At 41.4% G+C, this 22,790-nt stretch overlaps 2 protein-coding genes across 3 annotated transcripts; both read right to left on the bottom strand.

Moving 5' to 3' along the window:
* Positions 1 to 711: 711 nt before the first annotated feature.
* LOC115101887 (transmembrane protein 26-like) lies at positions 712 to 7,732 on the bottom strand. The gene is made up of 4 exons (XM_029621347.2): positions 6,048 to 7,732; positions 3,780 to 3,978; positions 2,078 to 2,225; positions 712 to 1,617 (listed from the first exon to the last, which is right to left on the bottom strand). Exons 2-4 carry the CDS (start codon positions 3,971 to 3,973, stop codon positions 712 to 714), a joined length of 1,248 nt encoding a protein of 415 aa, XP_029477207.2. The 5' UTR covers positions 3,974 to 3,978; positions 6,048 to 7,732.
* Positions 7,733 to 7,825: 93 nt separating this feature from the next.
* LOC115102275 (gamma-aminobutyric acid type A receptor subunit delta) lies at positions 7,826 to 21,353 on the bottom strand. 2 transcript variants are annotated; one of them, XM_029622060.1, is made up of 9 exons: positions 20,983 to 21,353; positions 15,523 to 15,638; positions 14,039 to 14,106; positions 13,323 to 13,543; positions 12,904 to 12,986; positions 11,005 to 11,142; positions 10,389 to 10,544; positions 9,285 to 9,496; positions 7,826 to 8,988 (listed from the first exon to the last, which is right to left on the bottom strand). In XM_029622060.1, the coding sequence occupies exons 1-9, from the start codon at positions 21,048 to 21,050 to the stop codon at positions 8,662 to 8,664; spliced, it is 1,389 nt and encodes a 462-aa protein (XP_029477920.1). In that variant the 5' UTR covers positions 21,051 to 21,353; the 3' UTR covers positions 7,826 to 8,661. The 2 variants fall into 2 exon arrangements, with proteins under 2 accessions (XP_029477920.1, XP_029477922.1); XM_029622062.2 differs by lacking the exon at positions 15,523 to 15,638 and having other exon boundaries at positions 20,983 to 21,071.
* Between the last annotated feature and the right edge of the window lie 1,437 nt (positions 21,354 to 22,790).

Here is a 22,790-nt window from a genome sequence, read left to right as displayed (position 1 = left end):
CCACAATCAACATCATCGTCCTCATTACGATCCAAACCAAAAGATCACACTAAGCTATGTCTCAATGTATAATGTTACAAAATGATGACATTTCCAAATAAGACATACAAAATCAAAGGCACAATAATACATTGCTACGGACTGATCTGGTGTTAGCTAAGTAATGCACGTTACTTTAGGGTTTCCCAAACTCGGTCCTGGGGTCCCCCTGGGTGCACATTTTGTTTCCTGCCCTAACACTACACAGCTGATTCAAATAATCAACTCATAATCAAGCGTTGATTATTTGAATCAGCTGTGTAGTGCTAGGGCAGAAAACAAAATATGCAGCCAGCGGGGACCCCAGGACCGAGTTTGGGAAACGCTGCATTAGTTAGTTACCTATAATACACATCGCATTTTGTACTATATGAAGAGAGTCACAGGGAGATTCATAGATGTGACTTGGGTTGTAGTCATCTTGGTTGTATGTCGCGTGATAGTGTTCATGGAAAGTACATCTCTCTCCCTCTCTTATCATAGATTTATCATGGGAATTACATAATATATATGATAACATTTTCAGGAACTCCACTTGCTCAGTGTCTACTACCCTACTCCTTGGCCTCCAGAGACCAGAGTCTCTTCATAATATACATTTTAACTGGAGGTTATAGAGTTGGCAGGCTCTTGGTGTGTGAAGGAGATTCTGCCTAAGGGTCGAGTCATGTATCATGGCATCGTAGGCTCTACACCTGGCAACCCCTCTGATCTGATTCTTTGTCTCTCCCCCTCCACCTCCACCTCTGTCTGGCAGCTCTGTTCTCCACTTTCCTTTCCTCCCTCATCCTCCTCCCCTTCCCCGCTACCCTCCCGCTTCCCCTCCCCCTCCCTCTCCCCCTCCACCACCTCCCTCCCCTCCTCTCTCTGGCAGTTCTGTTCTCCACTATCCTGTCGTCTTCCCTCCACCTCCTCCTCCTGGGCTTGTTGGCACCAGGGCATTGCACACCTCTCCAGCCCCCCTAGGCAGCCCTCCCCCTGCTGCTCACACTGCACCACAAAGATCCTGTAGAACTCCAGCAGGACGACAAGGATGTTTTTACAGGTGAAGAAGATCATTAGCTGGTTAAGAACGTTCTCCCTGATCATGAGGTAGAGGCGGTAGATGAGAAATGGCCCGTCCTGGAGCCCCACAGTCAACAGCAGACTCCACACTTCACTGGAGCAGCACGGTGTATAGCAGGAGGGGGGAGCTCCAGGCAGTCTCTCCACTACAGCCACGCTTCCCTCCTGAGAGAGGCCCCGCTGGGGGAAGCCGGGCTGGGACAAACAGGGCTGGAGATGGGCCTTGGGGGGACTGGTCTGGGTCAGAACCAAGGGGAACTGCATGAGGGCCCAGGAAAAGAGGGCAAGGCCCATAATGATAACGGCCCGGTTGGTCTTGACCTCGGGCTCCTTGAAGGTGTCAAATATGTCCAGGATGTCAGCGCCCAGGCCCACGTAGACCATGAGGAGCTGGGAGAGCTGGTCGCGGGACATGTCTCCTTTGGGCATAAGCCAGCGGCCCAGCACCAGTACGATGAGCATGGTCTGCTCCAGCCCTGCCGCCCAGTTCTCTGGGTCCAGCTGCAAGATGTCCTGCGTCAGTCAACACAACACACAATGAAATGAGATGATACTTTGTCTTCTAAGAAAGTTACTATGTATCTTTAAAAATGCTCCTTAACCAGAAGATAAAATGTACACATTAGAGCCTTGAAGAGGGAATTTATCCTGACTCAATTGTCATTATCTTGTGCTCCAAGATTCAAACATATTCCGTCCCCAAACTTCAAAAGTAGCCATGAGGCAAAAAATTCCACCCAAAAAATCCCATAAGATAGAAATAGCCCCCAAATTATCATCACAGAAATATCTGAGAGTATCTTCAAGTGAGTCTAATCCAGACTTCTCAATCAATCACATCTCAATCAATGTGTCAATTCCATTTCCCTCGTCCTCCCTTATAATGTATTAATCCCTAGGGATTCACATCTTATCTGTGATCAGGTATCAGTTAATTATTGCTGTGGGGAGGGGGTTGTAGTGTGATACCTACTGCTGAGATGGGGATGTGAGCCAGCAGCTCTTCTAGCTCGGGGCCAGAGGAGATGTTGACAGGGAGCTTGTACTGCAGCAGGCTGAGCTCCAGGAACCAAATGGAGGGGATGACGGTACTGAGGTAGAGGAAAACCATGGGGGAGAACCTAAAAGTAAAGCGACGAGGAGGGAAGGGGGAAGCTATTTTTAGCAACACACACACACACGTTTTTTTTGGCCAGTCAGTGTAAGAAGTAAGCCTTACAGAAGTGTCCCATTTCAGACGGCCAATTATTCTCATCATGTATGCAAATCCCACTTGACAGTGCAAAGCCTTCTCCATGAGGAAAGAACTTCAAAGTGAGAGGGAGAGAGGGGCCTGGAGTAAGTTATCGTCTCAGCATGCCCCTCCGCACATGGAGGAAATATGAAGGCTGGCTTCTGCAGTATCATTAGGATCGATGGAGGAATCATTCCCCTGTCGCGTTAGAATCGGCAATGGCATAATTTCCTGTCATCCCTTTGAAGGGTGTGGAGCAGAGGTCATCCAGTGTTTATGTTCATTCAGTTCAGGGCCCTGAGCCATACAGGAGACGACGGTTTGAAAAGGAGTAAGAGTCGCATAAATAGACTGGCTTTTCATGGAAAATGACAGTTAATCCAGCAAGCGAGATAGTCAGAGTGTTGTTGAAGGACATGTCATATTTTTAGGGAGATATACTGTATACATAGAGATGGAGAGCTATACATAGAGAGAGAGAGGGGAAAGATATTTTGGATGCATACAATAAGTGGCTCACTATAGCTGCAGCTCACCACCTCGTAAAATAGTTCCACCAGTACAGTGGTGAGGTCAATATCCCAATAGAAAAAGGTTCATGTGGAGACAACTACAACCCTTCAATCCCAATTCCACCCCTGTAAAAAAAAAAACAGGCAGAGCTATGTAGACTGTGAAGACAGCCAGGCCAACGGGTTTATTTGCTAATGTCTTTCTATCTAACATTTCCATTTATCGCAACATGAACAGGAGAGGATTTTTTTTTCCTTGCATGAAATTAATGAGTTCATTTGTGTGGTTAATCATTATTACAATTGCTGTGTAACCCTGGGGCTGTTTGATTGTTTTTCATTAGGTTTTCCACTTGGGCTACGACTCCCGAGACAGGAATAGATAATAAAGATTGTGCAAAAATGGATGTGCCACTGTAAGTCTTTCATTGTGTATTGTGTGTGTGGGTGTGTGTGTGCATGTGGGTGTGCGTGTGGGTGTGCGTGTGGGTGTGTGGGTGTGCGTGTGCATGTGGGTGTGCGTGTGTGCACTGTGAAAATGATGGAGAATAGATTGAGGAGGACGCTTTATCGAGATCATGCACTATAATGGAGCAGAGGGCTTCTAAATGAGTTGATGATGTGAGTGTGTATATGAATTGGAAGTAAGTGTAGTATGAGTGGCTGATGTTAGAGGGACAAGTTACTGCCTTATGGCTTTATACAGGGCAAAAGGAGGAAGCACTGGCAAATTCATATGTGTTCATTCTTACATAACATTGGTACCAGAAACAGTTTGGCTAATACTTTTCTTTGCCAACAGGAATAATACATTTTAATGCAGTCATTATAAGACTTAATTGTGTATGATAGGTAATGATTATCATTATTAGCTTTGTGTCATTGCTGTAGAAGGCACTGTAAGGCTATAGATGTTATATAGACGTTACCATTTCCACTCTGCATTGCGGGTACACTTGATGGTGACTGCCATCTCCACCCCCAGCAGAGCCACGCCCATCAGCAGCAGCCAATAGAGGGGCTCCCCTTTGACGGCGACCACACGCCACACGGTCACCACCCCATGCACAGCAAACAGGAAACGGCTCAGCAGAGCCAGCAGGAAGTTGATGATGCGACACATCCTGTCTGAGAGAGGAGTCCCACAAGCCCCAGTTGAGGAGGATGAAGTGTCCGTTAAGACACTGACCTAAGGTCAGTTTGGCCCTAATGGTTAAGGTTAGGATCAAATGAGGTGTCCAGTCCCAGATCTGCTTCAGTCAACTCCTTAGATTATTATTGTCATGTCATACATGAATAGTCAGAGGAGTTGGCTAAAACATAAACAGATGGAGCCAGACAATGAAGGAGGTAACCTCATACTAGAGCTGTTCTATCTGGAACCTCACCAGTGCTCTACTACAGTATGTGTGGTATCACCCAGGAGGTTAGTGAGTGTCAGTGGCAGATATAATAGTACGAATATTTTTTAACACATTTTTGCAAAGAACTGAGTCTAAAAGCCTCTTATATTTGAGTCATCATCGCACTTTAACCAAGTCAGCTCGGACTGACTCTTGATGAATTAGGTTACCATACCATACTGTATGGCTAATAGCTTTATCAACCCATACATTCAGTATTAGCCCATCTGTGACCAAACCAAACAGTTGAATTGGCATTAGACAATGAGTAGCCTCCATAGCTGATCTAGGTCAGCCAGATACTAGTCTGTAGGATGAAACAAGCCAACACTGATTAAGAACTGTGCGAGGAGCCAAAGTGTGACTTTGAGAGTGATAAGTGAGTGTGTATTACAAAACTGTCAACTGATCTCCGCCAGTCAACTTCAAAGGACTGTATGGAGACATAAAAAAACAAATCATGTTTTTAAGGTGAATAATTTTATATTGGATCATTTAGGATCATCTGCTGTATGATCGTGATGACTAGGAGTGGTCCCTGGCCAATGCACTGTCCATGTTTGTCACATCTACTGTTGGTTACAATTTCAGCTGGTTAAAACCTCTTAAGCTGACAGTCCCCGAAATCGGACACTAAAATTACTTAAAAAAAATATGTATATGTTTACATAACTTATTTTATTGATTTCCCACCGTTTTATTAGTCAGAAGACAACCATTCAGACCTTCCCTAGGACCATGTCAACATCCTCTGTCGAATAAACATGTATTTGCCTCCCTATGGTGGCCGGCTGCATCATTACATCCATTTATATCACTTCACAGCAACTTTATGTCAAAGGGGCGGTCCTTAGAAAAACATTTATCCAGCTTGACTGCTTCACGGCACAGACATGGCAACACAATCACTGAATTTATCTCAAGCAGGCGGATCTAAATACAGAACTTTACGATAAAGCTCTACGATAAAAAATGTGATCTACACACTTCTTTAAACCTAAAAGAAGTAAAGTAATTGTGTGAAAGTCAAACATTTGTTTTACATCAGAGGCAGATACATTGCATATGCTAAGAACTACAAAATTGAGCCCTTTACATAGTCCTTCTCCCCTTGTCTATAGGAGAGACGCACACTGTTTAAATGGCCCAAATGTTGATTTAAACATTCACAAATCATTTTGACTATCACTAATGTCATGATATGTTTGGTAAAGTAATAAAGAAGGTGAAATATTTGGGTAGATGTTCCTAAAACGGATTATAACTATATATGTACAGTGTATTATAAAGTATGAAAAGGCTTATTCATTCATACTATCATATTTGTATATGTTTTATTATACTTTTATTGTGTAGTAAATCATATGGGTTGACAAGTGTTTTTTTTCCTCAGACATAAATAAACAATTCCAGGTGAAAGCCAAAGGTCAACGCTTTCTAAAGGGGGAGGGAACACTACTACATTCATAAAATATTGCCCTCTTGCTAGATTGATGAGTAAAATCATAGCGAAACAGTACAAAACGGCTGTCAGCTCAACTGGTTAAATTCAAACTGAAAATGTGCTCGTCACTGAATATCAATGCAAGTCAATTGTTGCATCTCTTGAGTACTAAAGCAACTATAATACTTAGAATACTTAAATAACTAACTAACTAAACTATAAGTAGCTAACTAACTAAACTTCTAACTTTTGTACAAAAAGTACAAAACTATTATTGTGATGATCAAAATGTGCTGTCAGTCTATTTTCTTCATACAATATACATGTATACACTATATGGTCATACTTACAGAGTGAAAAGTCCAGATGAAATGAAATCTTTCTTGAGAGTGGTTTAAATGTAGCTCCAATATTTCTTCAAGTCTAAGAGTCTTTTGTTTTCGTGAGTAGATACATGCCTATAGTGTGCAGTCCCTCACTTCTATATGACATGACTAAGTTGTGCCACTGTGTCTGCTTTTTAAACACCTCCCACCCTAAATACACACACCACCACCACCCCCCCTGGCTCCCAACACAGACCATGTCTGACAGAGGTAGCCTCACTGGATGAGTCGGGCACAGGAGATAAGAGATCACTAAATCTCTGGATGAGTCGGCACAGGAGATAAGAGATCACTAAATCTCTGTGTAACATTTGACTTCAAAATGGGGCATTCCTAACATCTTTATAAAACCCGTCATAACACCTTCATGAGTGTTGCAGTATCATTCATCCAATATTATTAGATATCAGAATGACACTGGGTAAACAGCTCTTGGAATTGTCTTATGGAATAACTTTTCATTGACAACATCTGGGAGAAAATGGATCTGCAGTTCACCATGAGTTCTGGCCTGGAGCACCAATCGTAAATATTATGTAAGGCCTAGTGTGTGTGTGTGTGTGTGCATGTGTGTGTGTGTGTGTCCCCACTAGATGGCATTGTTAGTGAAGGGCAGCAGATAACACTTCCCATCTCTGCACCGACATCTTCATCGCCATCCTTCATGATGTCATCTCTCTGAGCCCAGAACAAAGTTATCTACACTGGAGGAGACAGCCTGCCATGGGCACCCAGCCCTGCCCTTTCCCACCCAGGGGTGGCCCCTGGTCGGTTCAGCACTGCTGGGCCTGATAACAGCCTTACTCACGCCCCCCAGCCAGCCTCCACACAGAGAAAACGTGGACCAAAAACAGACTCCCGAGATATCAGAGCCTGGTTCGTCTCTAGGTTTCCTCCTAGGCTCCTGCCTTTCTAGGGAGTTTTTCCTAGCCACCATGCTTCTACATCAGCATTGCTTGTGGTTTAGGTTTATAGGCTGGGTTTCTGTATAAGCACTTTATGACATCTGCTGATGTAAAAAGGGCTTTATAAATAAATGTAATTTGATTTGATCACTAAGGGAATATAGCTAGGAGGTTACAATAGTTTGTATGGTACTTTCTAACCATACAGACAACAACCAGTAGAAGTACTAGTAAGCAGTAATAACAGGTAATAAGCAGTAATAACAGGTAATAAGCAGTAATAACCGTACTGCAAATAAACCACTATCGTATTCCTGGTTAGAGATGCAACTTAGTATTTACTTCATCATGTATATACATGTACATCATGCACACCTGATTCTGCAATGACTTCTAGGGGACCACAGTGTTCATTATTTTATAACCAGTATGTTATACCCCCATGAGGTTCCAGTTCTACTGTTACATACACAAAGGGACATGCTGCCTGAGATCATCTGAATTATAAATACTGCACATTTTTCAAAGTGCATAATCTGGATATCGGATTAAATTATTCACCATGCCTCAAATTAGTCTATTCCTCAAACTTGAGTTGATTTCATAAAGGGGATCACTGAATATGAAATGTATTGTAGCTATAAAAAAAAATAGACGTGGAAGCTTCTTGATGCTCTTAGTGAATCCATAACGCCTGCAATGAGGCTATTTGGACATTTGGATTTTCGAGAAAAAGGCAGATATTCTAGAGACAATCATGAGAAACAACTGTCCCAAAACTTTAAGCTGAAGCAATAAAACTCCAAAGTGAACCTTTCCAGTGTGGAGATACACAGGTAGTGGAGGAAGTCCTTTAATAATAATAATAATAATCAGGAAACAGGAAACAGGAAGACCTGGCAGGAGGAGATAAGATGCTCTGAAGCCCAAATCAAACTGGAGAGGAAAAACGGGTGGAGGAATTATAGGAGAAAAAAGAGGAGTGGGGGAAGGCAGTGGGATGGTGGAGGGGAAGAGGGGCGGTGGGGAGAATAAGCCCTGCAGAAAAATAGACTACACCGCATGTTATCATCATGAAGTCTGGACATGTTTTTGTTTTCAACAGTTAGTCCATCACATGAGATGTGTTTGTTTAGTTAAGCGAACAACAATTGTTGTGCACATTAGTTTTCAGCAATGACACATTAGTGTGCTGTGTATGTTGCTGGTGTGAGCAGAGTTCATACATGTACAGTAAAAGGACATAGCTGAACGTCAGTCCATTGCTATGGCTTAGTGGGCAGCAATCAGTATCTAAGGGGATTGCAGCAGTAGAGTTTGGGTGGCTAGTGAAGGTTTTTGGAGATAAAAGTCAGCAGCTGGACTATCATACAGTGAGCCTCACTGAGGATAAGACATCGACTACCCCTCAAGGCTCCCTTGTACATAACTTGTACTTCAGAACATATCCATATACCTGATCTGATTTTGTTCGTCCATTCACTGTACTTTATCTGCTATTTACCAGGTCCCTACTTCACCATATTATACGTAAATCCAGTTCTTCTTAAGGAAGCCTTGTTTACATCGGTGCCCCTATATAAGTCCCAGGATTCAAAGCGGCATGATTTTCCTCTATGTAAAGTACTCCCGTCCTTGGTGGTGCCAGCCTGTCCATCCTTAGTCCTCCCAACTCACATGGTGTACGCCACCCAGTAGATCACATTGACGATGGCGAAGGTGGCGGGGAACACAGCCCTGGCGTAGACATCTATGGTGTCAGCTTGGAGGGGCTTGCAAGCGCAACAGCACTTGGAACAACAACTACAGCACTTCTTATCCTCTTCTCTCTCCTCTGACGCTGTGGTCCCCCGCACCCTCCTGGGCTCCACGTCCTCCTCCTCGGCGGTCTCGGCGCCGGAGCGCTGCGGACGGCGGCTGGACACCATCAGGCCCTGGTTCATTCCAGCCACGGACAGGGAGAAGAGCACCATGGCCTGTTTCCCATTCTTTACGACTGACTGGAGAAGCAGAGAGAGAGATATGTCAATAGAGAAAGGCTACAACAGTCAATTCCTTTGTGAAGTATCTTTACCTCACACCAAAGGAACCCAAAGGAAATTGTGCATGTTCAAAATGCAAGTGCTTGTAGGTTCCTACTCACATTGTTTGCACCTATTGTGTCAACCCAATGTCCCTTGAACACTATGTGAACATTGAATGAATGTTGTGGTATAAATGGGTCAAATGAGGAACGGGCCTACCACTAAACCTTGGGGAACACCACAGTTGGGCAAGTGTTGTCCTCCCTTCTTACCTCGGAGCTCATCTTGTTGGCCTTGCTCTTGGCCTTCTCTTTGAGCCTGTAGTCAGCATTGTAGTGAGCGAAGGCATACTCTATGAGCGCGGCGAACACAAACACATAGCAGATCCAGAAGTAGACATCCAGCGCTTTGATGGCCGAGGCTCGAGGGAGAGATGAGCGGGCGCTCACCATCAGAGTCGTCATGGTGAGCACAGTGGTGATCCCTTTACCAAAATATATATGGAAATTACATATTTGTTTTGAATAGAAAAGAGGAAGGTCCACACTCAATCGTTGATGTGAAATAAAGTTAAATAAAAAAGTGAAAGTGAAATAAATTAAAAGTGAATGTGAAAAAACTATATCTTGTTTAAAGCAGCAAACAGCAGTAGAAATAATCATCGTAATCACCTCCCTATTTCAGTAAAAAGCTGAGGGACAGGCCTGGAAAAATGACATAGACAGTGCTATGGATGCAAGGACTGACCATCTATGATATCAAAAGTATAGTTTTAACCATGTTTTGAGGCCATAGAGTGTTTGTTTACATTTACATTGTTCACAAACATTGGCGTGAAACAAACTTTTTATTTCGGGTTCTGATGGGGTACGACAGTTGAACTAAGCTCATGAGGCATGTATAAGTTATATTATTCAATTGGTACATATTATTAATTTATAAGTCCAAAAACTGATGTAGCAACTGCTGATTGCACCTTTAAGATGGAAAACATTTTCTTCCTCTATTTTATATTTATTAAGGATTGTTTTTGGTTTACACAACACAAACAACCTAAGATAAGAATCTACAACTTGAACTGTGATGAGGGTTTCACCTTTTTCATTAATCAAATATAATTTGTCATCATGCATATCACATAACTATGAATATACTTCTCAATGATAATGCACTTTATTTTCTTCAAATTCTAGGTCAATGTACAAGTAGACACATTCAGTTCACTTTGAATTCTTGCTGTCTCATTGAATCTGTGTTTTCCCTGTCATTTCCCTACTAACATACTCACAGCAAGCTAATAGCCGCATTCCAGGCCGACTAGATTGCAGACTACGCCCCCAATATCACTAACAGAATACTCTTAACATGATACTAACCCAGGGATACCCGAGCCGGGACTGCTGTTTGGCTGATCCAGAAGGACACCCAGGACATGGCAACCAATAGGATGGAGGGCATGTAGGACTGAATGATGTAGACGCCTCGGTTACGTCTCAGCTGGAAGCGAAGGCTGAGCCGCGGGAAACGTCCGGCTTGGCGTGAAAAAGTAGACCAGCATTAGCTTTTCAATCAGTCAAAATGATTTATAAAGCGCTTTTTATATTAACAATTGTCACAAAGTCCTACAGTAACCCGACCAAGACCCCAAAGAGCAAATTACAAGAAAAATGTCCCAAGAAGGAATACATCTTTAGAGGAATCCTCTCTGAATAACATGAGCCATTCTGTCTGTGCATAGAACATGCCCACAGAGGTGTCTGAGTTAAAAACATATTAGTTAAAAAGACCTAGGGTCTCTCTTACACAAGAGGCATGGTAAGACAACGTTCAAAAGCATGACTCAAAATGGAGAGTTGTGTACAGTGAAAGAGGTGAAAGAAGTGAAAGAAGTGCTCTGTATAGAAATGAAGAGAAATTTCATGAACATCCCACTGGCTGTTAAGTAGAGTAACCATGGTGATAGCGAAATGAGGATACGTGGGGGAAGCTCACCGGATTTGAAGTTCAGGGTCTCCGTGACAAATTTGTAGTCGATGATGGTGAACTGGGAGAGCTCCAGTTTGTCCAGTCCATGGATGTGTATCTGACTCTCAGACCAGTGGTACACAATGTCCTCTGAGGAGTAGCCATCTGGAACAGTCAAACAAACAAGCAGTCAACAAACAAACAGTCAACAAACAAGCAGTCAACCAATATTCGTCCCAACAACAATGGAGCATCATTAGAATATTAAATGTATGTGTAAGGCATTGACCCTAGCCTTGCTTCTGGTACTCGTGGTACACAATTTCCCTTTATATTATGGCCTACATGCAGCTCTACAGACACTGGGAGTAGTCTAGTGTTTTCCTGCCCTCTTCTGTATTCTCAGTAGAGCCGGCAGGTTGATCCCTTAAGTTTAATAAGAGACTGTTTCAGGTGTGGGATATATCTGTCCAATCAATGAGATGAATTGATCAATGAACTACTGTACCAGGAAGAAAATAAAACCACCTTTACTTTGAATTGGGAAATCAATAGTCATGTTGTAAAGCAGGGGAACTCACTTTGACCCGGGGGCCACAATCGACCTTCTGGAGGGCCGTACTGAAAATTGGTTATATTTCCTCGGTGATCCTCTATCCATCATTTTGGGAATTTACAATTCTCCCTGACTGTCTAGCTTTATTTTGGTGATTATTAGCGAGATGGACAGTCAAGAAACTGTACGAATGTAGGTCCATTATCATATCTACACCGTTTCGATTTGAGTCTCCCACCCCCGCCCAAAATAAAACTATTCTAACAAAAAAATCTAAAAAAGTGAAAAACTCCAACCACCCACGGCCTGGATTAGACCCCCTAGCGGGATGATTTGTATGTTTGACACCCCTGCTGTAGCCTATTGAGAGCCATTCATTAACTTTTTCACTTGTGAGTTCCAAATATCTCTAAAGGTCACCCCAGCCTGAGTTTTTTTATGCTGTGATGTCAGAATGCACTCACAGGACAGTTAACCCACGCTGCCCTCAAACCAAGGCATGCTGCCTGCTAATTATCTATAGGCTATGTTTCAACTTGTCAATTTCAAATCATTTTCTAACAACTTTTATTTTCTAACAACTTTTAAGACAACAGGGAACTCGTAAAAATACGAGGCCAAATCATGAAGTTAGACAGTAGGCTTGTATTTGGGGTGATAACATTTGATTTGCTTTGTGATCTGTCAAAAACGGTAAACAACATGTCAAATAATGTGCTCCGGTTATTGTATACACTGTAACAAGTACATCAAATATGTGTAATATGCTTAAAAAGTGGCCAAACTAAGTTCATATTTTTCAGGCAATGGGCTCAGCCATCTTTGACTTTGTTCATTTGCGTTCTATAGTGAATGGCATTCTAGGATTAAGGAGTTAACATAAAGATACATGGCTGCCATTATAAAGAATTTAGCTGCTGTTAGCTTAGCTGACACGCATCTCTTTTCTAAACAATATTACATTTATCCATTGTGCTCACCAGAGATGTGGTACATCGTAAACAAGTCTAGCTGTTATGGAAAGAGTTTGGCTATGGATGTGTTCCGTGTGATGTTTGGATGAGGAAGTTTGCATTTATCTTTTACAGGAGGAATAAAGTTGTGTAGACCTTTATTACCCATCAGTACAACACATTGTTTAGATGCTTTTCAGACAACAATGCTGTTTAGACGCATTTGTTGCATCATACGTTCTGTTGCTACTGTTCCAATCACATATTTGCGACGGTACGCTGCAGGGACCACTCAACAATGATCACAAATATGTGATCGTAATGGTCAATTAAGAGTGGTAGGGAGCATGACAGACTACCGGTATTGAGATCATATAAAGAGATACAAGTCTATGTCAGTAATATAAGTCAACCCACAGCTTTCTAAGTCCAGCATACACTCCTGCTCATCCATGGGGTATTTGGTCAGGTCCATGTCACACGCCACAGTCGAGGTGATCCTGAGACGAGAACAAGTCATTTAGTAAACACCCACTTCAACCACAATAGTAACTTGACCTGTAACGGTAGGCCCTAGTCATTCTCACTTTGACATTATCATTAGGCATTATATAGCCTTAACTTCAGGCCACGGCAAATCAATCGTTAAAGGGCCTCTCCAGCCCACACCCTTTTCTTCTCTCCCTCCTCCCATGCCGTCCATCTCTCCTACCCCTTTCCTCCTTCTCCTCCTTCTTTCCTCCTCGATCTATGCTCCTACTCCTCACACATTATATCCACCTCTCTCCTCCCCATTCCCCTCATTCCTCTCCTCTCCCCACTCTCCCACTCCTCACCGGCTGCTGTAAAGGATGACCCCATCAGGCTGCAGGCGAATCAGCTTGTTCTCCACGGTGACGTCATGGAACCAGGCGGACTTGGCATTGACAATGAAGGTGTCTGGCAGCCAGAGTTTATCCACGAAGCGGCTATCCAGCCCCAGGGTCTTGTTGGTGTGGTTGTAGGACAGGCGGTCATCCCGCCAGCTCTGACGCAGGAAAATGGTCATGGTGTACTCCTGCCAAGCAGTCACACACACGGTAACAACAAGAGTAGGCATACACATACGCACAGACACATGCACACACAGACAGACAGACAGACACAGACACACACAGGGACAAAGCTGAGCCAAGGGCATTGCCAACTCTGGTACGAGACTGAGTGGTGGATCACGTTGAGACTTGGATAAAGGCCTGTTTCAATACTTTTCAAATGTCTCCTTTAATAGTTTCCCTAGGGTAATCACTGATCTGAACGCTATTAGTTAAGAGAAATATAGGTTACAAGACTATTGCTTTTCACCAATCCAACCTGGTTCAATCTGTTGAATACCTCAAGGGAGGAAGGAAGGATACCTTTCATAAGATGCATGCTCTGTCTGAATCCCTATTGGCTGATGTGGATGACAAATAAGTGGTAGTTTCACATTTAGTTTTACTGCAACAGAACAGTAGCAGTGAAATATGGCAACCATTTTGTATAAAGGCCTGCAGGTGAATTTATACATTACCATGTTGGCTTCAGAGATGTGGTCAATACTGGCTACTTCAATAGCCATGGCAACATTCACGGGTGGGCCTGTGGGAAAAGAAGTGAGAAAAGAAAACAATCGCTCCCTCCCTCCCTCCCTCCACCCCAAAGACACCCCTAGATAAGGATCAATGGCCATCCCACTTAACATTTCTCTACTGGAAGTGACATAGCACTATGTACATTCATACACATGACATTGGGGGTCTCATGGGCTTGTGCAGTGGTGTTGTATTTAGAAGCGCATACATAGCTAGCATTCTTTTGTAGTTTGCTCGATGATAAGCATGATTTGTGCTGCTGAGATCCTGGACACTTGAAGGAAATCTAAAGGGAGGGAGATCAGGATCACCGAAGCAGAACTGAAAGGCTATTTATTCCAAACATTAAGGAATCATACATTACCATTCTCCACCATTCAGCACTTATCCCATAACCATTTACGTCAAATTGTATTCTATAGCCATTATCCTACCCACCATAGAGATAGCAGTCATCAGCATTGACAAGTGGGAGGACAGTCAAAGTCAATGAAACTCATTTTGGAGGATTTTAAAACTAATTGTAATCCATAATCCCTTAGCCTGTCACTAAAACCTAGCTCATTTTGACAAGTGACCCTTTGGGAGAGGCTCAGTGTTACACTTCTTTGTTTAGATTCTAGACACCTATCATAGCACCACTTTCCTTCTAATTTGAAATGGTGAAGGGATGAGAATTGAATAGACAGAGTAAGACCACATCAACTGATGTGCATGATTCTTCAATGGCCTTAAATAGCCCATCAGTAGGGCTTTATGGTAGCTGTCTAAGCGCTTAAATAATATATGAGGGAGATGTTATCTCATCTTATTTATGAGAGGAAGTAAGGAGAGAGTGGGACTATTGATCATTGTTGAGCATAATGTTGAGCTACAGGTGTGTAGTGGCCTTGTTGCTGGTTCACAAGGCCTGACATTGTGGTGGTTCTTATATCGACAAAGCTTTTTCACCTCTGCTTAGCTGAGTTAAGCTGTGAGGTTGAGAAATCTAATGCTGTGGACATTGGATGTTTCACATTTGGCAGGCATTCTCCAGCAATGCTCCTTTCTTTTCTCTCGCAACACTGCGCACGTCTTCCATTTCCAAAGCATCATTTAAATAATCCCTTCTGCAAACTCATTCCAACGCTTAATTGCTTTTGTTTGTAATCTTTTGCGTCACGTTCAAACACAAATGCTTTTAATAGATTCAACCCTCTTATTTACATAGGGGTAAATATTTATTTCAAATAGGATCTAAAAATGACAAAATGGGGGCAGGGGAATTTAATACGATTGATTTTGAGAGGAGTCAAAATAATTTGAGTGTGATTTTCAAAACGCTTAGGTCCTATATACCTGGTTCTTGCTATGCTAAGAATGACTGTAAATGTGAGGGGGTGAAATGCAACCCAATGCCACGAGCAGTAGATCTCATACTCACCTCCTATCCCAGGGCGAAAATTTCGCGCATAGCCCTTCATTAACTCATCCAGATTAGGCAACCAGGAAATTTGTATGTCTGAACCTATATAGTCCCCAATGTCACTCAGCATGGCCCTATAGGGAACAAACACAGCACACTTGAGCACTCTGCGTCCACAGCACTAGAGAAGCCCTGAAGGAAGAAAGCTAGAGAGGCAAAGACAGTATTAGCATTTTCATGTTAAACATAGATTTGCGATCAAGATCGGTGGGCATGCAATTATCCTTGGAGGATATGAAAGAAAAGAGCAAACTTATTACAGTAATACATTATTACAAAGTGCCTATTATCCATTAGGGATTTTGGAATAATGGACAAAACTATCTCACTTGAGAGCTTCATATTCCACACATTTCTGGGCTAAGTTGCAGTTCATAAACCCTTGACTTGTGTTCTCAGCTTCAAGACACATACTCATTAAGCGTCTCAGAGTAGTAGTGCAGATCTGGGATCATTCCCTATCTATGTAATCTCGTCTTGTCTATGAAATATTATTAATTATAATATAAAGGCTAAACTGATAATAGATCAGCACTCCTGACCCCAATTTTATATGTGCTGCTTCTGACTGGACACAGTGCACACAGAAACTGACCACCAGAAGGCAGTGTTAGCTACTATGAGGGCTCACTCTGTAGACTCTTGGATGAGATAAAGGGCCAATTGTCTTACTCTGACTCTGATCTAACTTACTATGTGTTGTATTTAGTGATGTAAAATGTTCAAACCGCTGCAGATAGAAATTCCTTATTCTACCTGACTGACAATCATAGTGATATGTTCTAAATGCATGTCTAGTTGAATAAAGTTTAGTAACATTGCACCCTCCTGAACAGACCACTGGTTTCAAAATGGACAAGAGAGAGTATCGTAAGAGGAAAGACAGCACTCAGGACATGCGAGATGTTTCCCCGGACAATATTCAAACGAATAAAGCCCTTTTGACATGTTACCCCTTTGTTCATAGTCGTTACGTAGTAGCTAAAACATACTCCTAAAATGTACCAGAATTTTTTTAAATTTTGTCTTTTAAAACCATGGACTGTTTTTTTGCGCTTGTATTCTGGGGTTTTAATCACATCCTATGACATAAATAGATGAGAACATTGACTGAATTAATACATCAAATGAACTGTCTCCATGTGATCGACAGCTGTAGTCTATCACTAGCCTAATTAGCAGCTTCTATATTCAGAGGTAGCTGTTGGGTCGTTCCATATGATTTCAATACATTTCTGACAGCACCCCTTTTGATTTGAACGAAACCTTCCATACATATTTGCCAATGATGGAAGTGGTCAGAAAGTAACTTTTTGGACCTGAATGCCAAAACGTTCAGATTGAGCACCTCTAAATTCACTAATTTTGCATATTTTTTTAGCAAATTCTTTTGTGCAATTTTTCACAAATGCTGTAGCTATTTTACATCATGTGAGGTGTTTGTGTTGTGCCCGTCATCATGTGACACAGTTGAGACACAACATACTCTTGAATAATTAAAACTTTTTAAAAAATGACAATTTTTTTGACAACCCTGTTTGTAAGCTTTCACATTATATCAAACTCAACCGTTTATCTTTTTCAATGATGAACACATGGATGTCTCATGGTAGAGTGGGGTATGCAAAAATGGGTCAACTTTGAGCATTTCTATCTCCTGAATGTTTTGGCATTCAGGTCCAAAAAGTCACTTTCTGACCACTTCTACCATGGGCAAACATGTATGGAAGGTTTCGTTCAAATCAAAAAGGGGTGCAGTTAGAAAGTGATTGAAATCATATCTTCAGAAACTCCCAATGTGCTGAACCTGTGAGGTCAAATAGAAATGTGACTGTGCAGAACATATGCCACCTAAACAAAATCCAAAGATTTTAACAAAGTTTGTTACAATACTTCCGGATTTTGGTTTTGTTGGTCCTGTAAAGATATAGGCAAATGAGCAAAAATAAAAACAGCCTGACTAAGTTCCAATATCCACAGTAGCATACCACTTATTTAGAGTGCATGCCCAATACATTTCTTAATTCTAACTGGTATGCTATTGATATTGGAATATCCCATAGGTGCCTCCATTTGTGGCCTTCCTCTTTGACAACTATGTGTTCTAACTTAATAACCTAACTGATAAAGTGATGGGACCTGTTTAAAGTGGTGCTGTCTCGGCTAATGGCTACATACTGACTTCCTCTTGTAGATCTACCTATAGTAACTTCAGTGCAGTGTATAGCACCACACCACAGGCTACATTATGCCCTCAGCAAAGGAAATGTGATGTCATGAAATGCTAATGGAACTGAGCATTTGATTAGTCTCGAGGGGGTTTCTGTAAACGTGCAAGGCCCGCTCTCTCACCCCTCCACTCTCTGTTCAAACAGTTCAAAGTCAATTTCCCGTCGATGTTGTTCCTCTTAGTCTTTAATTTCAGTTCATTAGCAGGATCTCCCGAGGCCCTGCTTCGCTAACCATCTGTTTACGAGCTATAACAAACTGGGTATGTCCGAAATGGCAGCCTATTCCCTATAATATAGTGCACTACTTTTTGACATTGTTAGTGCACAAGAAAGAGAATAGGGTGCCATTTCAGATACAGCCACTGAGAGCTGAGGTGAAGAAGACTAAACACAAAAGAAACAGACTTTCTTGCCTCGGATAGAAATATAAAAGCCTTGTAATGTAGCCCCAGCTGTAACAAGCTTAATTTGCTTCATACAATGACATCAATTTGTACCTGAGAACAGAGAGGGAGATTTGCACTAGTCATCCTTGCAGTTTTTTGTTTATGTTGTAAATCCTGAATGTTGACAGCATGTAAAGCTGGCTAATTAAATATGCAGCCTTTTGAATGCCAATCAGTAGAGAAACTGTACAGACATGAAATGGTGGCATTGCATAGATATGGCACATTCAAGCTCTGTCATTTCCAACCTTGATTAGCCAAATTCATTCTATAGCTTCTCTAAGCTGAAAGCTCTCTCTACGTACTGTGGCCTTTCCACCACAAACCCAATGTAGTGTAACTGTGCTTTGTTCCACTGCTGATCCCGCAGCCATTTGGCTAGAGCATATTTGGACCCCTCAGCGATAGCATCTGCCTGATTTGCACATATGGAGCATCTATTAAGGACATACTAAGGGTATGTAGCCTATGGTGCCACCATGTCTTCCAGTAGGGCATAAGAGACTGCCAAGACAAGGCAAAAGGTCACTAACTATGCCACTGCTACCCCAGTAAACCAACAAGAATGAATTCATTCTCACATTTGAATATTTGTGATGTTTTTCCTTGAACCTCTTTCAACTTTGCATTTCTGGACTACTTCCAGTAGTACTGCAACAACCACCAGTTTTCCTTTAAATGCAGATATTTAATAATGGGGCAGCAGGTAGCCTAGTGGTTAGAGCGTTGAGCCAGTAACTGAAAGGTTGCTTGATCGACTCCCCGAGCTGACAAGGTAAAGATCTGTCGGTCTGCCCCTGAACAAGGCAGTTAACCAACTGTTCCTAGGCCGTCACTGTAAATAAGAAGTTGTTCTTAACGGACTTGCCTATTTAAATAAAAGGTTAAAAAAAAATAGAAATAAAAGGCTTAAATTTTATTAGGCCTAGGACTTGTGTGAGTAAAATAAACTGAACTACAGGACACACTATATGAAACATTAATCCTAAATGTTAAATATTTTAAAATGACAAAAATGTGACAAAAGAAGTGAGATCACATTGTAGTGAAAACTGTCTGCCATTTAAACATTTGCCCTCAATAGGCTGTGTTAACACAGGTAGCCTATTCCAATCTTTTTCCTCTAATTGGTCTTTAGACAAAAAAATGTTTACCTTTATTTTAACAAGGCAAGTCAGTTAAGAACAAATTCTTATTTTCAATGACGTGTATATGCAGCCTTACATTGAAGAGGATTTATCCAGAAGAGGAGTAACTTCTAAGGATGATCACAACCAAGGGTATGGTGCATGTCACCTGAATCCATTTAAGGACAGCTGTGACTGACACCAAAGGTGAAATATTTTGTCAGACCCGATTCTGACTTTAAATTATTATTATTTTTTAAAACACATCGTCAAGTAGCCATGTTCAAGAAAATGTTTTGAATTTTGTTTCTAAAAGGTTTGGAAATGAGAGATAAGGCACTGTCAGATTGCTACTCCAAAACACTCACAAATTAAAATGTGGGGGATCGTATAGTGGCAAATAAAAATGCTAATGCATCAAGTTCACGAAGCGAGGATAATATATCTTCAATTTGACACACACATCTCAGAAAAACCTGCGAAAGATCACATTCTAATAACAATTACACCCTCTGCTGGTATGTGTTGTCAGGAGTGGCAGGACGCTACCAGGATTCACAACCTTGTACAACCTTTTGAACTGGGACAGTTTGCAACACTTGTGTAACTGAACGTACCTCAACAGTTTACAGTTTAGAGACTGTTGCAATGACACGACCAGGATGGATGTGTGTCATTTTGATGTCAAGAGGCAACTTGCAAAAATTGATGTATACGGACTATTACAATAACCTTGTGGAGGTAGTAATCGCAAAGTATTTGCATTGTCACTGCATAGTTATTATGGGGTAGACTGTTTTTTGTAAGTATAAGAGTGTATCAAGAAACTGTTCCTCATTCCACTTGTGTTATAACAAAGACCACTCAATTTCATTACAATGCTATGAAGAAAAAAAACATGCTGTTGTTATAATCATCTCATTACTAGTAACAACTAATTGTAAGTTATGGTGTGACATTGTACACAAATATGTCACACATGATAGAATGTAACATTATTTACCACATATCCACTTCTGATTTCCTCGATCTCGTTATCTTTACTATGAACGTATGATCAGCATGGGTGTCTATGTTGATGATGGGCCCCACAGCACTTAAGCTGTAACTAACTGCTCAAATGCTACACACAGTACGTGGGCATTGAGTAGGCTATTCCTCTGCTATTGCAGAGAAGTCATCAGGTTTTAGAATTCATTTGTAATCAGCTCATTTCACGCAAATTGGACAAATTAAAAAAAGGTAGGTTAGGAATTAGTTTCCATCAAAACATTATCTAGGCTACATCAGAAACATATGTTATAGCCTCAATGTGCTTATTGTGTTGTAAATATAATTCAAAATCTGAAAACACTTGCAGAAATTGACTAAAAGCTTTGAGAGTCATCTAAACGGTCAGTAGGCTATATATGTTAGGATAAATCAGAACATAGCAACAGCTGACCTACAAAATAAGGGCAAAGTAGGCTATTATTACAAAAATGTGTCCCTAATTGAATAATATAGGCTATTCCAAAATAAAACAATTATATTAAATCCTTAGTGAAGCTTCTGGGAAAGTCTCCTCCGTAACCCTAGTCAAAAGAGCCGTAGCCTATAATAGGGTTATCTTACCTGGTGAAAATGTTGTCCCTGATATTCAGGAGGGCAAGGCTCGCCAACATGAAAGTTATCATGTCCATTTCAACAGCTGGCCAAAGTTCCCACAACAAGAAACGATCAAATTACCGAAGGGGATCGCACAAACTGTGTTCCTACGGTCCCATAATGTGGAGGAAGATCATGATTAAGTAAACTGTTGTGATGACTCATGATCTGCTCACACACGCGCGCCTCTTCTTGTCCCTGTCCCAGCCCAGCGTACAGAACGCACGGAGTCAACTCTTTGCTCAGACGACAACAGCAGTCTAGTTAACTGGAGCGTACTCTTGCGCTCCCCTTTTGCAGCACTTGCTCGAGAGAGAGGACCACACTAAACTGTCTCTCACTGCGTTGCCTGCTCGCTGAGCAACGTCAGATTAAATCGTCCACGCATGAAAACGCGTCTCCACTGTAAACTCGAGGCAAGAAAAAATACAACAGATATAATCTATTTTATAAACTTTCAGTATTATTGTCATCTGCACAAGCCTATTCGTTTTGTTCAATCAAAACTAACAATAGATTCATTAATATTACGCATCCAACAATAGTCACTGTACCCATATTTTGGCCTAGAAAGTGCCTTTAGAAATCTGTTTTTACTATGTGGTAAGAACCAAGTATACATACAAGTGCACTCCAGTCTATTCAAAATAGACCTTTATGATGTAGGCTAAAAAAAAGTTATGTATTTTTATGCTAACATTCTTATGTAGTAAATAATTTGTGGTAAATAAACAATTACATTTTCAGATATCACATTTCCCCCATTTTGTGACGAAAGTATTTTCATAACAATACACCTGCCCTGGTTTCATTTGCTCCACCCAAGGGAAGCAGGAAGTGATTCAGAAATAAAAACACTGTTTGCTTCCCTGAGGATTTTCAACATGGATTGTTGCAACACTTAATATTAAGCTATAGGCCTACAGTATGCTACACAATACAGTAGATTGGATGGATATTCTCTCTCGCTCCTCTCCTGGTGGCATAATCTACTCTTGTAAAGGGTCTGCTTTGCCCCTCTAAGGTCTAATCTAATCTGTTTTGCCCCTCTAAGGTCACATGCCTTGCCTTTTCCCTCATGTGTCAGCAAATCTGTTTCTTTTGGGCCTTTGTGCATAGTGACATAGATTAGGATCAACATCAGGAGTTATTGCATTTTAGAAATTGTTTGTATGCCTATACAGACTAAAAATGGCTTCCTGCATAGGCTACCAAATTTACATAAACCCCAAGATGTTATCTTTCTTTTTCTTCCAGCTTGCACTTCAAACCCTGAACAAAAATTCTGCTGAGCTGGTGTTGATTTTTATCAGTCCAGAAAAAATACATGTAAGATGCTCATTATAATCTTTCAAAAGTAACATAATAAATTCTTCAGTGAGTGAACATTTACATCAGAATTTAACGCCTCAGCCTCCCTTTTTGTTTTTGTCAAGGTCCTATGACACAGAAGGCAATCTTCTAACTAACACGTTTAGTCAGTTAAATTTAGATAATCAATGTATTTAAAAACAAAATGGGCGAAGAGTCTCACACCAATGATTCACAGTCCATTAAACCTAAAGATGAAATTCAAATAATGATCTTGCATAAGCCGCTCAGAGCTGCCCACAGAAGTCATGATCGAGGTGGATTGCATGTAGGTCAAAATGATATAAGTTGATTTTATGACTCAGGCTATACTCTCCCTCAAGTTAACTCTTAACTGCGGGGTGTAGTACATTTTTGTAGGCAGGCATTTGGATGTCAATGTCAAGACACTCATGAAATTGTTG

The sequence above is a fragment of the Oncorhynchus nerka genome, linkage group LG20 (assembly GCF_034236695.1).
Source record: "Oncorhynchus nerka isolate Pitt River linkage group LG20, Oner_Uvic_2.0, whole genome shotgun sequence".
Classification (NCBI taxonomy): Eukaryota; Metazoa; Chordata; class Actinopteri; order Salmoniformes; family Salmonidae; genus Oncorhynchus; species Oncorhynchus nerka.
The sequence above is the reverse complement of the archived record's forward strand: the minus strand, read 5'-3'. Positions and strand labels throughout refer to the sequence as shown.

Excerpts from the sequence above, each read along its gene's own strand:
- LOC115101887 (XM_029621347.2), bottom strand. The coding sequence starts at position 3,973 with ATGTGTCGCATCATCAACTTCCTGCTGGCTCTGCTGAGCCGTTTCCTG. Across the intron at positions 2,226-3,779 it reads CGCAATGCAGAGTGGAAATG|GTTCTCCCCCATGGTTTTCC; the intron begins GTAACGTCTATA and ends CTTTACTTTTAG. Across the intron at positions 1,618-2,077 it reads CTCACATCCCCATCTCAGCA|GACATCTTGCAGCTGGACCC; the intron begins GTAGGTATCACA and ends TGACTGACGCAG.
- LOC115102275 (XM_029622060.1), bottom strand. The coding sequence starts at position 21,050 with ATGGACATGATAACTTTCATGTTGGCGAGCCTTGCCCTCCTGAATATC. Across the intron at positions 11,143-12,903 it reads TATGCTGGACTTAGAAAGCT|ATGGCTACTCCTCAGAGGAC; the intron begins GTGGGTTGACTT and ends TGACTGTTCCAG. Across the intron at positions 9,497-10,388 it reads CCCGGCTCGGGTATCCCTGG|GGATCACCACTGTGCTCACC; the intron begins GTTAGTATCATG and ends ATTTTGGTAAAG.